General features: G+C 45.3%; 1 protein-coding gene across 5 annotated transcripts in view; it reads right to left on the minus strand.

The window, feature by feature from the left end:
• LOC144014874 (nuclear pore membrane glycoprotein 210-like) overlaps positions 1-18,239 on the minus strand; it is a 189,242-nt gene that overhangs the window by 12,505 nt on the left and 158,498 nt on the right. For 4 of the 5 annotated variants that reach the window (XM_077515191.1, XM_077515189.1, XM_077515188.1 and 1 more), the window contains 5 exons: positions 17,720-17,895; positions 12,963-13,183; positions 12,745-12,881; positions 10,950-11,067; positions 4,541-4,687 (listed from right to left, as the gene is read on the minus strand). In XM_077515191.1, coding sequence (XP_077371317.1) covers positions 4,541-4,687; positions 10,950-11,067; positions 12,745-12,881; positions 12,963-13,183; positions 17,720-17,895 — 799 coding nt within the window. The remainder of the gene's footprint in view (positions 1-4,540; positions 4,688-10,949; positions 11,068-12,744; positions 12,882-12,962; positions 13,184-17,719; positions 17,896-18,239) is intronic. The other variant, XR_013282608.1, reaches the window with a different exon arrangement.

An 18,239-nucleotide genomic window follows, 5' to 3' on the forward strand; every position in this document is an offset into this window, starting at 1 on the left:
AAGAAGCCGTCAACCGCGGTCCAGCAAAGCGAGCACCCCCCCCCGGAATCCCCAGGCCGCGGCAGCACCAAGGCCACCCCCAAGCCACCCGAGCGGACACCGGTCGGCGAGCCGACCCAGACACCCGGAACACCCCCGCCCCAGCCCCGGCCCACACCCCCGAGCCCAAGGCCGCAGAACGAGGCCCAGCGGGCCCCCACAGCGCCCCACCGGTCCCCAGCCCCCATCCCCCCACGACCCCCCCGCACCCCACCCAAACCCGCCATCCACCACGACCCAGGCCCCACCACCCCCGACCCCCAAACCCCCGAACACACCCCGACCCCCAGCACCCAACCCCCCACCCACCCATACCTCCACCCCCCCCCCAAACAAGCCGCCCCCCCCCGACGGCCGCCACCCCCCCCCCCGCGAACCCGGCCCCCCGCGAGAACCCCCCCCCCCCCCCCCGGAAACCGGCACCGGGCAGCAGCGCAGAGAGGGAAGATGTGCCCACCCCACCTCCAGCCGCGCGAGATTTGCACAGCGGCGGGAGGGGGGAAGCAGAGGAGGAAGCACCAGGGGAGAAGGCGGAACACCAGAACACCGAGCCCGGTGGGGAGAGGCCCCGGTCGTCACGCCAGAGTACAAGTGACACCTAACCCTGTTACTGAGTCCGCCAGCTCGCCGACTGGCGAGCTCTACCCTACACCGTGAATGTGGCCCCACCCAGTGTATATACAAGTGTGTGCGTGTGGTGCATTAAAATTGGGAGCAGGTGAGTCGGAGCAGAGGGAAAAAATTTCCCCTATTCCGACACACCCGTATCCCCCCCCAAAAAATGAATATGTATATGTGTGGTGCATTAAAAAAGGGAATGGAGGGACAAAGTGGTGGGGCAGGGACACAAATGGGGGGGACCACAGCGCTGCCAGGCACTGCAGTCCATCCCCTCTGATGGCTCCCCGCCCCAACTCACCCCTCCCCTTGGACGTGAGGTGCATTAAAATTGGAGGGGAGTTGAAGGGTGAAGACGGTGTTTCCACCCTTCCCCACCCCACCAAGAAATGTGTTGTGTGCCCTATGTGTATATTTACAAAGTGTATAGTGCAAGCTAGTGAAGTGAGTAAGAGGAGCGACCAGCGGGGCCTCACCCAACCCGGCGGGTGTAGGTGGCACGCCCGCCCCCCAGCACCCCCACCCCCTGCCGCCCCCCACCTCATCCACCCGGCACCACAATGGGCGGACAGCCAGCGCAGCAGGGCTACCGGACAGCCCACCGGCCACCGGAGCCCGCCCGGGGCGCCAGGAGTTATACCGGAGTGGGGCAGGCACCAAACCCTCGCCCGGCCCCCGGAGCCCGACGCCCGGGCCGGGGAGGGAGCCCCAGGCCCAGGGAGAGGGAGGGGGAGGGGCCGCAGGGCAGACAGGGAAGGGGGGGGGGGGGCGGGGGAAGCGGGGAGAAGACGACAAGAAGGCGAAAGGGCGGCTGCAGGGCAGGAGGCGGGGGGGGAGAGGAGGAGGGAGGGCGACAAGGGAAAAGGGACCGGGAGGCAGAGGAGGATGGGCGGGAGGAGGCGAGGAGGGAGAGGCGACGGGGGGGAGGAAGGGGGAGGGGAGAGGGAACCACGGGGCACACCGGAGGCCCACCCACCCCGAACCGCGCCGCCGGGCACGGAGCAGCGGACCGCGCCGGGACGGCACCGCCCCGGGCACCAGGGGAAGCACCCCAACACCGCATCCCACAGGGGGCCCAGGGAGCGGCCAAGACGCAACCGCCACCGAGCAGACAACGGGGGGGGGGGGGGGGGCAGAACCACCCCCGCCCGACCACAGGGGACGGCGTCAAGAAAATTGACTAATTAGCATGCAGTAACACCAAGTGTTGATGCTTAGTGCCCACTAGAAATAGATCTTAAGGAGTTAGTGAGTATAGTGTCGTATAGTGTGGTGTGCTCGAGCCCACTAGCAGCAACTAGGTTCCTGACTATATAAAAATAAAAAAATCAGATACAAAATACCAAATACAGAAGCAGCGAAAACAAAAGTTGTAACGATGTGGTGGCTCTCGTTAACAGGCAGAATCTAGGCAATCTGCCGAGCAGTTCTACGTGCCGAAAACCCATGATCCACACTCGCAAAGCCAGTAAACTTTACAGCAGGGGGCGCTGTTGAATCAGCGCCGTATTGAGAGAGCGTTTGGCCAACTCGTTGAAGAACTACTACGCAGTGATTGGCCAACTGCAGGTCACATGACATATGGACACCTTGTCGTTACCATGGTGTTGGTGCAATTGAAGTTTCTATTGTTGTTATCACTTACATATTGCAATTGTGCCGTGTTACTCAGCATGGCATACACATGACATATGGACCCCTTGTCGTTACTTTTTTTTTTTTTTTTTTAGATGCTTTATTGAACCAACTGTTGCAAATTTACAGTAAATAGTAATTGTCGTTACTATGCCGCTGCGATTACGTACCGTGTTGCATTGGGCGTTTATGGCGTTCATAAACAAACACTTCATTAATCTAAAGTAAAAAAAAGTAACACGGCACACCACTCATTTGACGAGGTAGAAAGCTGCAGTGTGCAGTCCCACCTACATCAAATCATGGTATTTTACTTACTTTATTTAACCCTAAATCTAATCCTGCATCATAACGCCACTACCTGGTTGTAATTGTGAACAACGGCATGCTGAGTAACACGGCACAATTGCAATATGTAAGTGATAACAACAATAGAAATGTCAATTGCACCAACACCATGGTAACAACAAGGCGTCCATATGTCATGTGACCTGCAGTTGGCCAATCACAGCGTAGTAGTTCTTCAACGAGTTGGCCAAACGCTCTCTCAATACGGCGCCCCCTGCTGTACAGTTTACTGGCTTTGCGCGTGTGGATCATGGGTTTTCGGCACGTAAAACTGCTCGGCGGAATATCACTGCCAAAAGTCACGTGAGTTGTATCCGTAAATGTAGAATTGGCTACAAGCGATTTTACGGGACTTTTGAGGTCCGTACGGGACATAACAATTTAGCCCAAAATATGAGGCGTCCCGGCTAATACGGGACAGTTGGCAACCCTAATCTCGATACTCTCTAGTCTCGATAATGTATTGGCCCTGTTTGTTGTGGTCTTGACTACCCCACCATATCAACATGGCAGCTTTTATGGGTGCTGTTATGCCGATGTCAGACTACACGAAAACAGCCCGATTTCAGCCCGACCGACGTGTCGCGGACAAACGGGGAATGTCGTAAAGGATTTTGGGTTGTCTTGACGTAGCGTCGCCCGTGTAATGTGACACGTTCAACGACTGGTCGCCTGTTGTCCGGAACGGTTCACGACCATCACGACGAAAGTAAAATTTTTGCTCGTCTTGACGCATAATGTGACATATCTACGTCGTCGTCCGTTTGGTTCCACAGCATTGACCAATAGGGAGAGGGAGCGAAACGTCAATCACACACTGAACAGCACTTTATAGCGCTTTTTATTTATTTATACATTTGTTTATTTATTCGTTTATGTATTTATTTATTTCTCCCCTGGATATTTCATGGGATGGGGCCAGACAGGTGCATCTCGAGGGGAAAAAAAAAAAAAAAAAGCGCCCCGCTGCAGCGCTGCGGCTGCATGGAGCGCGCACACATCCGTGCAACCCGTCAGGTAACGGCGACGTGAAAAGAGGACCAAAATATATTGTGACTGTTGTTCTAATAATTTCAGAGATTTGGGCATATGAGTGGGGATGGGCACATATTTAGTGAGGATCGATCACATTTTTATATTCGCGGGCCAGGCCTGGCGGCCTTGTCACCCGCTCTCACTTGAAAGTCCCCCCCCCCCCCCCCCTCGGAGTGAGTAGCGTACTATCCAATGCGCCGTTCTAAAACAAGTCAAATATGAATAAATGAAGCAGTAAAAAATACTCAAACAATATATTTCAGTGTTTGATAAAATAATAAAACAAGATGTCATCCCGCAAATTAATGAACAAAATCAGCTATATTGCCCCGTCGCATATAGGCCTAAATAAATTAAAATACAGTGTTGGCTACAAAATCATATTTTAAACACTATTGCGGAGCAGGGAGCGCAAGCAATGCGATCACATCACACGTCCCATGCGTGCTTTATTCACCCAAACACTCCCTGTCCATGCCTCTTTTTTTTTGTTGTTGTCCCACCTCCCCGACAAACAGTGGCCGACGCGTCTCTCTTGGCAAGACAACACGCGATGATCGGCAGGTGTCTTGTCGCGTTCAGACGTGTAGTGTGACTAGACGCCCCGTCCACGACACGGAGCGAATTTGTCGGGTAATGTGACAGCGCAACTGTCGTGTAAGACAAAAAAATCGCGTAGTCTGACATTGGCATTAAATACACTCCTTGGACCACACAGATAGAGGTTATAGCCTGTAAACACCCGCCTGCCCTCTCACATGGAACAATTACAGCACAAGTTAGACAACCTTGTTCTACATAGCTATGATGTCAAAGCTATCAAACACAGAATTATGTCCCCATGTGAATGTGAACTCATACATACCAATGCTGGAATTAAAGCTGACGTGCGTCTTAATAACACTGCTTGCAAGGAAATTAACAGCTTCACTGGTAAAGCTGATGAGGCAAGTGACAGAGGTTTCTGGCTGTAGTTGTGCAATGGCTTCTATCTGGATTGAGGAGCAGATTCCTGCAGGATACATTACATTGGCATAAGATTAGGGCTACAATAAAGACCGTAGTTATATAAATTAGATGACAAATGGAAAGGCAAGGCAAGGCAAGGCAAGTTTATTTGTATAGCACATTTCATACACAAGGCAACTCAACTTACACGAGGAAAGACAACACAATAAGCATCAAGAAACAGTAGTTAACATTCAGAGGAAAAAAAAAAATGAAAATAGGTTACAAACTAACAATCTTAAAACATTATTCAACAAACTTTAAAAAATTTTACATAAGGAAGTTTAAAATGATAAAAATAAAAATAAAAATAAAAATAAAAATAAAAATAAAAATAAAAATAAAAATAAAAATAATAATTAAAAAAAAGACTTAATTAAAGCTGTTTAAAAGTCCCTAATCAAAGGTATAAGAAAAAAGCAAAGTTTTTAACCTGGATTTGAAAGCATTTACACTCGGGGCTGACTTCACTTCTGTTGGTAGCCTATTCCATCTGTGTGCAGCATAATAGCTAAATGCAGCTTCACCATGTTTGCTTCGAACTCTGGGTTCCACTAGTTGGCCCAAGTCTGTAGATCTCAGAGCCCTGCTGGGCTTGTACTCAATCAGCATTTCTTGGATATATTCAGGACCCAAACCATTTAGTGATTTATAGACGAGTAGCAGAACTTTAAAATCGATTCTACAGCTGACAGGGAGCCAGTGTAAATCCTTAAGTACTGGAGTAATATGTTCTGATCTTTTTGTTTTGGTCAGAACTCGAGCTGCAGCGTTCTGAATGAGCTGCAATTGTCTCATGTTCTTTTGAGAGAGTCCAGTGAGAAGACCGTTACAGTAATCTAGTCTGCTGGAGATAAAAGCATGGATAAGCTTCTCTTGGTCTGCTTGAAGCATGCAGTCCTTCAGTCTGGATGTGTTTTTCAGCTGGTAAAAGGCTGTTTTAGTGATGAATTTAATATGATTGCTGAAGGTCAGATCTGAGTCTATTAGTACCCCAAGATTTCGAACTTGGTCTTTAGTTTCTAAAGACAGTGACTCAAGCTGTTTTTTAACAGCAATCCTCTTTTCTTTATTGCCGAAAACAATGAGCTCCGTTTTGTTTTCGTTCAGCTGAAGGAAATTTTGGTTCATCCAGTTGTTAACTTGCTCTAGAGAATGACACAATGCGTTAATAGAACTGCTGTCATTTGGGGACATAGATAAATACAGTTGTGTGTCATCTGCATAACTATGATAGTCAACATCGGTGTTCTGAAGCATTTGACCCAAAGGTAACATATACAGACTGACAACAGGGGTCCAAGGACTGACCCTTGAGGGACCCCACATGTCATGGCCATCAGATTCAAAATTTCCAATGGTCACAAAGTAACTCCTTTCCTCCAAATAGGACCTGAACCATTTAAGGACTGTTCCATTTAACCCCACCCAACTTTCCAGTCTGTCTAACAGTATATTATGATCAATCGTGTCAAATGCTGCACTGAGGTCCAACAAGACGAGCACTGATACCTTCCCTGCATCAGTGCTCAATCTTATATCATTCAGTACTTTAATCAGAGCTGTTTCTGTACTGTGATGAGGTCGGAAACCTGACTGGAATTTATCCAAAGGTCCGTTTAAGCTCAAAAAATTGCTGAGTTGATTAAAAACCACTTTTTCAACTATTTTAGTTACGAAGGGAAGGTTTGCGATTGGTCTATAATTTGCTAGCAGGGAGACATCCAGTGTTCTCTTTTTTAGAATGGGCTTGACGGCGGCTACTTTCAGACATTTAGGAAGTTCACCTGATTGAAGTGAGCAATTAATTATTTGTTGTAAATCGATCTGAACAGATTTCACAATGGTTTTGAAAAAGCCAGATGGAATTGTGTCAAGACAGCTCGTGAAAGGTTTCAATTGCTGAACCAAGTCTACTACAGTATTTTGATCCACTGAGTCAAATTCTGTCATGGTAATTAAATTATTCCTAGGTGATTTTAAGTGCAGCATCGTTTTGTTATTTTGCTGGTTTGTAACAATGTTTGACCTGATGGCTTGTACTTTTTCACTAAAGTAGCAGGCAAATTCATTGCATTTATCTGTTGAGAGGAGTTCTGGCGCTGTTTGATTTGGGGGATTTGTAAGTTTGTCAACCACGCCAAATAGAGTGCGTGTATTGTTGAGGTTCCTACTAATAATTTCAGAAAAGTGTTGTTGTCTAGCTATTACTAACTCTTGGTTAAAATGACAAAGACATTGTCTGTACAGGTCAAAATGAACTTGGAGTTTAGTTTTTCTCCACTTTCGCTCTGCTTTTCTGCATTTAGATTTCAAAGTCATTATGTTGGTAGTACACCTCCAAGGTGTTTTAGTTCGGGATGAAATGGTCTTAGTTTTAATAGGAGCAACAGCATCCAAAACATTTGAGATTTTTGAGGTGAATTCATCCAGAAGTTCATCAACGGTCTCTGCATTTACAGTTGGTGATGCAGCCATTAATTCCATAAACATGTTGCTTGTATTCTCATTTATGTACCTTTTTTTAATCGAGACAGTAGTTGTTTGAACTTCTGGGATTGTTTGTAATTCAAAAAACACACAGGAATGATCTGAAATAGCCAGATCTTTCACCTCAACAGATAAAATGTCAACACCTTTAGAGATGACGAGATCAAGAATGTGACCTTGATTGTGTGTTGGACCTTTTACATGTTGTGAGAGACCAAAAGTATCAAGTATATTACAAAATTCTTTGGTATTTTTATCCAAGTTGTTGTCAACATGAATGTTAAAGTCTCCAGTTAAGACCAGATAATCATAGTCGGTACAAATTACTGACAGCATTTCTTCAAATTCCTCCATGAATCTGCCTTTTTGTTTTGGAGGTCTATAAATTATGACAATGACGATGTTTGGTTCACCTTTTACCAAAAGACTAAGATATTCAAATGAATTAAAGCTTCCCAATGAAATTTATTTACACTGAAATAGAGATTTAAAAATGGCAGCAAGTCCACCACCTTTTTTGCCATTACGACATTTGTTCATGAAACTAAAATTTGTTGGTGTTGCCTCATTGAGAACCGTGTTGCAGGAACCTTCTGTTAGCCATGTTTCACTGAGGAGAAATAAGTCAAGATCATATGTCATAATAATGTCATGAATCAACAATGATTTGTTAACTAGTGATCTTGTATTTAGTAGCGCTAGTCTCACAGTGGCAATCGGAGACGCTGGTTTAGTCAGAGGTTCACAAGCTATACTGACTAGGTTTGTAGCTTCTGACTTATTTCTTCTCATTTCTTTTGCCAACTTTCTACTTCTTGTAATCACAGGAATGCTACAAGCTTCCTTGGGTCCTGACTTATTCTGGGAACACACGTTTTTTATATTGTATATGTAGTCTGGACCCAAAACATATCAGACCGAGCTGTAGTTGAGATTCTCCATAGGCAAAGATGGAGGTCGGCGGGTGGGGAGCTGTATGCTGAGGCTTGGTGGAGTCAGACGATTAGTGGATAGCTGAATGTGGCGTCTTGGGGGGAGCATGGGCGAACCGTCATCATCAACCGTCAGCTGTATGGACAGATTGACCAGATTGCTCAACCTGTTGGTGAGACTCGCTGGCGAGTCAGTCATCGGGTCATTCGGGGGCGGTGCACAGCGCGGGGGTGCATCCGGCAGTGAATCCGGTAGTGGCGCTGTCTGGCAGGTGTCGCTTGGGGGCGATGAACAGCGCAGGGGTGCATCTGGTAGTGAAACTGGTGGTGGTGGTCGTGGTGGTGTTTGGCAGGTGTCGTTCGGGAGCAGGGGAGCTGGATGTTCGGTGTTTGGAGTGTGGGCAGATGAGGACAAATCAATCTGTTCTGAAGGGCAGGGAGTGCAAGATAGTGAGCCAGCCTCACCAGATCCTCTTCTTATCGGTTGTTGTGTTTCATGTCCTTTGTTTTGGGAACATAGCGTCCAGTGACGCACGCTATGGAAGATGTTGGCTGTCAGTAATCTGACTCCCTGCTTATTGAGATAAATCCCATTGCGTTGGAAAAGATGGCGACGTTCACAAAACATAGAAAAATTGTCAATAAAGTTCACTGAGTAAGAAGCACAGATGCTTTTCAGCCATCTCGAGAGTGACATAATCCGACTGAAACGCTCATCACCTGGTCGGACAGTAGGCAGAGGACCACTCAGAAAAACCTCTGCGTTTAGGCATATAATCTTGTGTAGAAGGGTAATAAAGTCTTGCTTCAGTATCTCCGACTGTTTTTTCAACACATCGAATGCTCCTGTGTGAATCACAATCGATCTCACAGTCGGGTAGTAAGTAGCAATCTTGTCGACTTTTTCAGAAATGTCCAGCACCATGTCATTAGCAAAACACAGAACTTTTGTGTTTTTTCTGCTGCACAGACGTTTAACACCAAACAAGGCTTTGTCGCCTATTATCAGTGTTTGTGTTTCAGTAGCTGAACGGATTTGCTGAGGAGGTCCGGTTTCAAACCTTTGACTGGTGCTGTGATCCCCCGAGGCTTGCTGGCTCGGCGACAGCGCGGCAAACCTGTTTCTCAGTTCGATATCAGTATTTTGTCTTCGTCGCCCAAGAGACGGTTTCCTTTTTCTTGCTGGTACCAACGTCCAAGACTGATTTCTTGGGGTTGAGGTAGCCTTTTGCATAGGCCGACGTGTTTCCTCAGGCATTAGTTGGAGGTCAGGTCCAGCTGTTGGGCGACGACTCCTCAGTTTTGGCTTTGCTCCCAGCACATTCCACAGAGGGTCGGTGGATGGAGCTAGCTGTTTGTTAGCATGCTCATGACCACCGTTTGGAGACATTGGCAGTGTGGTGTCATTCCACGATTTTCCATTCACCTCCACAAACATTTCAAGGCGGTGCATTCTTGTCTCCAGCACTGCCATCTTCTGAAGAAGTTTGTGGTATTCATCGGTCGAGATGGAAGGCATCATTCGTCCAGCCATGCTGCTAGTAGCAGTCGCGTGCTGATTAGCAGGCCGTGCTCACGTTATCGTGAGGAGTTTCCAAAAAAAAATAAAAAATGTTGAAAAATGCGCCCAGCTGGTTGTATCTACCAAACAAAAAGGTAGTACAGCCACATCGAGGCAAATGTCCAGGAAAAATCCCAGAAAAAGAAAGAAAAAAAGAAGTTATCAGCTGAAAGAATGCAAAGCAAAGCAGGAGCAGAGCAGATTGCGTCTACACACTAAGAAAGCAGGAAGCAGAATGGAAAGGTGGAAGAAGCTGTGTGGAAAGCATTTGGGTGAGTGATTTAATAAACTTCACTGTTAAATGTAGTTTGAATTGAAACTTTAGGCTAACACACTAAACAGAGTGAAGTCTGTTTTTCGATTTAAGAAGTACGAGGGCCACGAGGTTCTATGTGGAGTTAATGGTTCAGTCGCGTGGGAGACATAGTCAAAAGTGTTTTTCTTTTAACTAACAAAGTCTGATCTGGTGTTTTAAAGCTGTTGAACGCTGAAAATTTAATTTCAAATCAATACTGCTACTTCTCGCCGAAAAATGAAACTGCACACCTCCTACTTCACGTACACACTGCAAACATGTCGTCACATGTAGACAGAGGGTGGGAAATTCAAATACAAATCCTGTCCCAAAACTATTGGCCAAATGCCAGAGTACCCATAGTGAACAGCTAAGGTGTTAATCTATAAATTAGAAGATGCTTCAGTCATAAATGGTCAAATTAACTCATTCACTGCCTTTGACAAGTATACTTGTCAATTGTATTTTTTAGAGCGGTGCTAAATGGGGGCGAATCTGAGCATGCTCCACTGTAAATATCAAACTTGGAAACAACTTCACTGATGCCCAACCACCGGTAGATGACATCATTGCCCCATTTTATACGAAATAAACACAGTTTCAGAGTCCATGGGAGAAATGGCTGTATTTTGGCAAACCTACATTTTTCTACTGTCAATTATAAAAGAACGGGACGGGACAAAAAGTAGGGAGTCTATTCTGTTATTTGGTAGATTCGGTTTATATATAATTATTGAATGTAATATCACGCGAGTATTGGAAATGTAAAAATTTTCTATAATGACTGGCAGTGAATGAGTTAAAAGCCTATTGTAAACACATTTTGGGGTAAATTGTTACATTGTGCAACTTTAATTCATAATTCAAACATATTACTTGTGGAGAAACATTTCAAGGAGCCAAAATTTTAATTATTAGGTAGCATGATTTTGTGATTATCATCATGTGTAGTGACAATAGGTTGACTAAAGTTGAGTCATTTCGGTACCAATGAGGTTGGTTCCTTCTCCTCTGGTTCTGAGTAAGACATCAATCTGGTTGCCAATTGTGACTGGTGATTTTGATTGTTTCTCTGCAACTGTCTTTGTAGCTGATTCCACCACAATCTAACATTCAGGGAGAAAAAACAAATACAATTAAAATGCTAGAACAAATAAAATCACAACCTGCTCAATTTTGTGCAAATTTAAATAAATGTGGAGCTTAATTACATATAAAATAAGAGATATCTGTACAAATATGCAGGTTACATCAAGCTCAAGGGAGATACAGTAAAACCTCCGCTGACGAACGCTTAAGCTCACGAACTTTTCGCCTTAAGAACATTAAATTCGCGAGCATATAGTCTCTGCTGACGAACTAGTTTTTGGCGGACGAACCAAACCACGCGGTCGAACAGCACCACGGTGGCGGCCACGAGAAGCTGACGTACGCTCACGGCGTCCCAGTTCGTCACCCCCTTTCTTTGAGTGTGGACGTGGTTTGTGTTTGATAGACATTTTGGACCATATTGAGTGTACTTTTGCTATTATGGGACCGAAAAAGACCCCACCACAGGCTAGTGTTAAGCCTAATGCTGCGTTCTCACCAAAAGCAAAGGACGGCGATTCGGCGGCGCGTTTGCATTGTAGTCAATGGAGTTCGCGCCACTAAAAAAAGCGAAAGTGCTATCACGTACCTCAAAATTGGAGAAAATAGTGCCACGGCTGTTTAGTCCCAGGAAAGAAGTGAAAGTAGTTGGCGGTGCTCACTTTTTGTTGAATCGCTAAAGTGCTCCACTTCCTTGTTCAGCAAGGGACACGCCTCCTCCGCTCCGGTGAGCACGAAAGCGCGAATGAGCCGCAACCGTTCCATAAACACTCTACGCTGTGAAACGCTCGCGAATGAAGTAAGTCTACCATTGCTACCATCCTTAAGAACTACCATCACAAAGGTAAATAAAACGACTTTATTATACAGTACAGTTTATTTCTTTAATTACAATACAATAGCACATTTATTATACATAAAATAAGGTATATTTTTGTGTAGTTTTAAGGCTTATTTAGTAGAAAATTATGTTTTATAGGGACCTGGGAACGGATTATTGTCATTTTAATGGTTTCTTATGGGAAATAAATGTTCGGAAGACGAACTTTTCGCCTTACACACACTTTCTGGGAACCAATTATGTTCGTGAGCTGAGGTATCACTGGATACAATGCATGGACTAAATTGTACGATGCACTCCAATAAAATAAGTACACTACTGGTAATTCATCTTCTCTCCAGTACATCATGTGTGCGCATCTTGTCTTGCGCCCAAATTTGACACAATCTAGTTCTGGCAGGTGATGATAGACACACTGTATTTACTAATCAGCGGTTCCTGACCTTCCTTGTCTTGTGTACCCCCAAACCTTTTTGTTATACCATGAGTAACCCCACTCAAACAATATGATATACATATACAAACGATAAAGAGTAGAACGGAATACAACTGACTACTATATGAAAGTCCTTTTAATTTGTCTCCTAACTATGGTATTCTACTTTTTTTTATGTCTTTGTCCTAAATTGTTCAGGGTCGATTCAAGGGAGAAGCAATATCTAGAAAAGGAAAGGGGGATAACATGGCAAAGCAACATACAACACAAGATAAATTACATCGCGATCATACAAAACTATGATTGCCATGTGAACACTTTTTAAAATAACACAGTTAATTTAGCATTAGGCATCAGTATCGGTGAATTATACCAGTAACATTAATAACCTCAGGCTATCAAGCCAACATACTGTACCTCTCTGAATGTTTTTACAACATCAGGTATCTCATAGTACACAGTTGCTACCCCATTGTGTCTGGCTACAGCTGCACCAGTTTTGGAGTCTACCTGGAGCACAGCATTGGCTGAGGAACTCCAAGTACCATGGCCTCCTGCAGAGAAGAGTGGATTTACAAGATGAGATGACCAACTCACACTGTTCCCATGATTTTAACATATTCCAAGTCTCTCACCATCTTGACTGGCCAGCTGAGCAGTAAAGCAAATGACGTCTCCCACCACCAGCGTCTGGGCCTCTGCTGGCTGGATGGCATGTGCCACAGGAAGTGGAATGTAGTCTACGATAACAGTGTTATCACTGTCATGCACAGACAGCAGTGTGAGGCCCGATTTGACCGTCCTCACTGTCAAAGTATGGTGACCTTGCCCAGGAATGACCTGCACGAGATCATCCCTTACAAAGAAACAATACAAATAAAATCAAATTAACTGGGGGGGCTGGGGGGAATAAAGATCCCTGGAAATGTAAAATTAGGAAATAGTTAAAGGGATTACACCACGGTATTTTAAACCCTTCCAAAAGTTAACTACAAGCAGATAATGATTAAATTTTACCTTTCACACTATGGCGATGTAATTTTCTATGAAATATTAGGTGTTTTGCTGGTCATTTTTGGAACGCGGAAGTTCAGTAAAACCCCGCCCCTCCCCATGTGATTGCCGTGCCCCCTCCGAGCCAACTGCAGTGCTGTTGGAGCTCTGCGTTTGAACACACCTCTGAATGGCCATGCAACTTGACGCAAGTCAATTTTTCAGAAGCATTTGAAACCTTGTGTATGGTGCTCATCGCGAACGCAGCAGCTGATTGTTTATGAGCTAGCTTATAAGCTTATATTAGCTTGTAGCAAATGTGTGTGACGTCATGCATGCTGAGATCACGTCTCTGATCAACTGCTGAAAGGAGGCTGATTCTGTCCTCTTTCATCTAAAAACTGCTTCCAACATCAAAGCCTTTGTAGGGATGGAAGAATGTTGATTTGTTGTGATTATATTGAATAGGTGTTAATGTTTTATGTTATGTTTGGTTTTTTGTCTTTCTGTAAAGCGCTTTGTGACAGTTCAGGCTGTTTGAAAGCGCTTTATAGATAAACTTGAGTTGAGTTGAGTTGAGAAACCTTGTTTAATTTCAAAATCTTCAAATCCTCAGAATTTCAGCCTCTCAACAGTCTTTAGTCCTCCATGAAGGAAGACTGATAATCTTTGTGTTGAATCAAACTAAAACATTGCAAATATCTGCTTTTACTTGGGAAAACAATGGTCAACATTTTTTAGTATTTTCTGATATGTCACAGAAACCAGTAACTGAATTAATTAATAATTAATTTGTTGGTGCATTTTATTGATTTATTATTTTTGTATTGATTGTTAAAATAATCATTGGTTGTGTTTAGACAACTAAAAGTTCATAGCTGCCATACCTAAATGTTTTCAACAGGCTGTTAGCTTGACAGCAGATGTTAACGTTTAAGGTAGCGCATGTTGTGGTTGAGCAATAAACAACTAGGGATGTAACGATAAGCGCGATATCGTGATATTAAAACTGCCACAATATCGTCGTCGTCATGGTAACGATATTTAAATGCAGCGCATGTTAAACAAAGTCAGGTTGATTTCCATTAGTTCAGTTCTAGCACCCTCTAGTGGCTAGTTTATTAGTGCAATTTAATTTTCATTAGAGATGTTTTGGCCCTTCTATGTTTAAAACGAAAGTTATGAATGTAACTACGGTTCTATGAGTCCCGAACGACCGCCAGGTGGCGGTGCTGTAAACAGCACGGAATTCCCCTTGTCGCGACAGCGTCATCGAGTAAGAATTACAAAAATGCTCGTACTTGGTTCCGGCTGACGTTGCACCGTATATAAAAGGGAACGTCGCCAGAAACCATCCTCTAGAACCTTTCTCGCGCAAACCAACACGAGGGTTCTGAGTGACAAGCAATGCTGGCGGTCGTTCGGGACTCATAGAACCGTAGTTACATTCGTAACTGTCGTTCTATTTCATCCCCCTGACCGCCAGGTGGCGGTGCTGTAACCAGCACGGAACGCCGAATAACAGCGATGTCATGAAGACCCTGCAAAATGTACCTCACAACGGGGCCTCTGCAGGACCACGAACCACGTCCAGTGGATGAGGAGAGGTGATATCCAAGCTGTAGAACCTTGAGAACATGCAGGGCGACGACCATGAGGCAGCCGCACAGATGGCCTCCAAGGGGACGCCCCTCAGAGCAGCCCACGACGTAGACACACCCCTGGCGGAGTGACTGCGAACCGCCATCGGAAGGGAGCGACCAGCGACTCTATACGAATGTTGAATCACATCTCCGATCCATTGAGAGAGGCGTTGTTTGGAAATAGCGGCCCCCTTTGTTGGGCCGCCGTAAGACACAAACAGCTGGGTGGATGTACGGCAGCGTGTCGTAGCCTCCAAATAAGAACGGAGTGCCCTCACAGGACAGCAGAGGCCTGGAGCGGCCTCTCCGTCCGTTGACGTCGGAGGAAAACGTGGAAGGCGAATAGGGTGATTGGCATGGGAGCCCGACAAAACCTTGGGCACAAAAGCCGCATTTGGCCACAATGTAACCCCTGCGTCGTTGGGGTGCCAACGCAGGCATTCTGGACTAACAGAAAGAGCGTGGAGCTCCCCCACCCACTTAGCGGAAACGATCGCAAGTAGAAACGCCGTCTTACGAGACAACCACCGCAACTCCACCTTGGGCAGCGGCTCAAAGGGGGATCTGCACCGTGTGTCGAGAACCAAGCGAAGGTCCCAGGCGGGGACCCGAGGCGGGCCTCTGAGTGGCCTCTGAGTGGTCCATCGGAGAGAGGCCACATTCGGCAGGAGGCTGACAAAACACCGTGTCCAACCCAAGACGTTTGAAGGCGCTGAGCATAACCTTCCTCTCCCCGTCCACACCAGCTCAAAACTGCTCTGACGGAGGAGACGTCGGGGCCGCGGACACAGAGTCTCCCACATCACCCTCGTCCTCAGCCTCTTGGAAACAGGCTCTAGAGGCCGCAATGGAGATTGCATCATCGTCGACCTCTTCCGAGCCTCCACAGTGTTTACCGCGGGTGGCGTCTTCCATAGCAGCTTGCAATCGCCGCGCAGTCAGTGAGTGTGCGCCGAAATGCTGCTATCTTCATCTGGGATAGGAGGCGATCCGCCCCGTCACCAATGGAATCAAACGGAGCTCCGCGCAACAACGGCGGCAGACACCGTGAGGAGGGAGCGACCACACGTGATGGAAGTGTCATGTACGTAGTCGATGTGCCGAAGCTGCACCGAAATGGCGGATGGGCCTCGCGAGGAGAGGGCGCACACACAGCGAGCAGCTCTATGTGGCGTCATAACCAGTCGGCGTGTAACAGCACCCTAGCTAGCCAGCAACACCAAAGCAGCTGGTGCTCCTGGCAAGAGTTGAGTCAGCCTGAAATCACCCACTCCAACCGAACACAAAACAAGCTAGGAGAGGATACTATTAGCCGTACCCTCACCAGCAAGTCATACCAAAGCAATCCAAACGGCTTTCGTTACAGATGACAATCAAACTCATACACACCGGCCTGAAGCTGTCACAGCCGAGGGGTGGCAAAAGTGGCTCTCGTAATGATGGCAGGAGAGATCCAGTCTATCCGTAACAATCGCGAAAGAAAAAATGCACTGAGCCGTCGCAGCCAAGGGGGGGCAAAACACACCCGCAGCCCCGATCCACTTGATCACAGGCTACTCGCGACGGACGGAGCGTATAACTCTGTGCGAGAAAGGTTAAAGAGGATGTGTTCTGGCGACGTTCCCTTTTATATACGGTGCGACGTCAGCCGGAACCAAGTACGAGCATTTTTGTAATTCTTACTCGATGACGCTGTCGCGACAAGGGGTATTCCGTGCTGGTTACAGCACCGCCACCTGGCGGTCGGGAGGGACGAAATAGAAACTACACTAATTGTCAAATGTAATATGCATGTGAAGCACATCAATATGAATTCAATGTGTGCGTGGATTAACAACATAACATCATAATATAATAACAATAAAAGTTAAACATAATAATAATAATAATAATAATAATAATAATAATAATAATAATAATAACAACAATGATGTTACGTACAAAAGCACAATATTGTGCTTTTTTTTTTTTAAGTATGAGCTCATTTTTTTACAATACTCTGGCCTTTTTTAAATATCGGCACCCTCCCCAAAATGTCGTGATAATTATTGTATCGTGAGCTTCATATCGTGATAATACCGTCTCGCGACATTTGGATATCGTTACATCCCTATAAACAACTACATGCAAAAGCATTTAATAAATGTTTGCGTATGACATTCTGAATATTTGTTCTAGTCAAAATATTGGGGTCATTTTTTTCCCATTTTAAATTATGCAAGTAATTAACTGATTAGAAGAAGAGATGAGAGAGAGAGTACAGTGGATAAAAAAATTGGTGAGTATGTCCTCAAAACATTGAATGTTTAAAGAATTAACACACCACAGGTGCTCTTCAAATTTGGCAAGCAAAAATGTTGATAAACACATTGTGGTGAATCAAAATTCTAAGATGTGATTAATCTAAATCAAGAATTTAATTGCTTCACACCTAAAATAAATAAAACAAGGTGTTTGGGAGGCATTAACTTCCTTCTTGACTCTTGTTGAGAGTGACAATTCAACTGAATTTATAGAATTAATTAAGAATTTAATTACAATTCAATTTTGACCTATGCATCAATCACATTCAGTTATTAAGCATGATAACACGTTTAAAGTCATCATGAAACAATTATGTTCATTATCTAAGGTTGTTGGCAGTTGGCCTGGTACGTAAGACTCATCAAGTCAAACACGTTTCAGTGGCTTGTGGCTCTGGCACAACACTCGCCAGTGAATAGAGGTGAGGCTCGAGAGGTAGAGTGGAGACTGACCTGTTAGTTGAGAAGGTGAGATGGCTGTTGCAGCTGTGCAGGAGCTCTCCAGCACTGGTGTGAAAATGAACAGTCAAGATGAGGACTATGCCCAAAGGGAAGTCTTTCACGTTCCTCCTGGTGTACGTATACAACGCTGGACTGGTGCTGAAGCGCACATACGACACAGGCACCACCTGAGGGATGAGGATGGTGGATGAGGAGGGGTTGTGTTCAAGATTTTGTGCAACTGTTTTTACACAGCAGACAGTATAGTAGATGTAACAGCATAGAGGTTGTGCCATTGTGAGTGGATGATGAAGGTGGGGGAAGACAGGCTAGGCCTATCACGTATAGTAACACCCTTGAATATAACCATGGATGCACATACAGATGACTGGAACATTAAAAAAAACATTAAAGATTCCATCTCTGTTTAAAGTGCAGAGGTATGAAATGTGAACTAAGGCAATTACAGTTACTATACATTTCTTGTTTTGGATAGGAAAAGGGAGGTTTCAATTTGAGGGAGGTATTTATT

Source organism: Festucalex cinctus, chromosome 2, assembly GCF_051991245.1.
Source record: "Festucalex cinctus isolate MCC-2025b chromosome 2, RoL_Fcin_1.0, whole genome shotgun sequence".
Taxonomy (NCBI): Eukaryota; Metazoa; Chordata; class Actinopteri; order Syngnathiformes; family Syngnathidae; genus Festucalex; species Festucalex cinctus.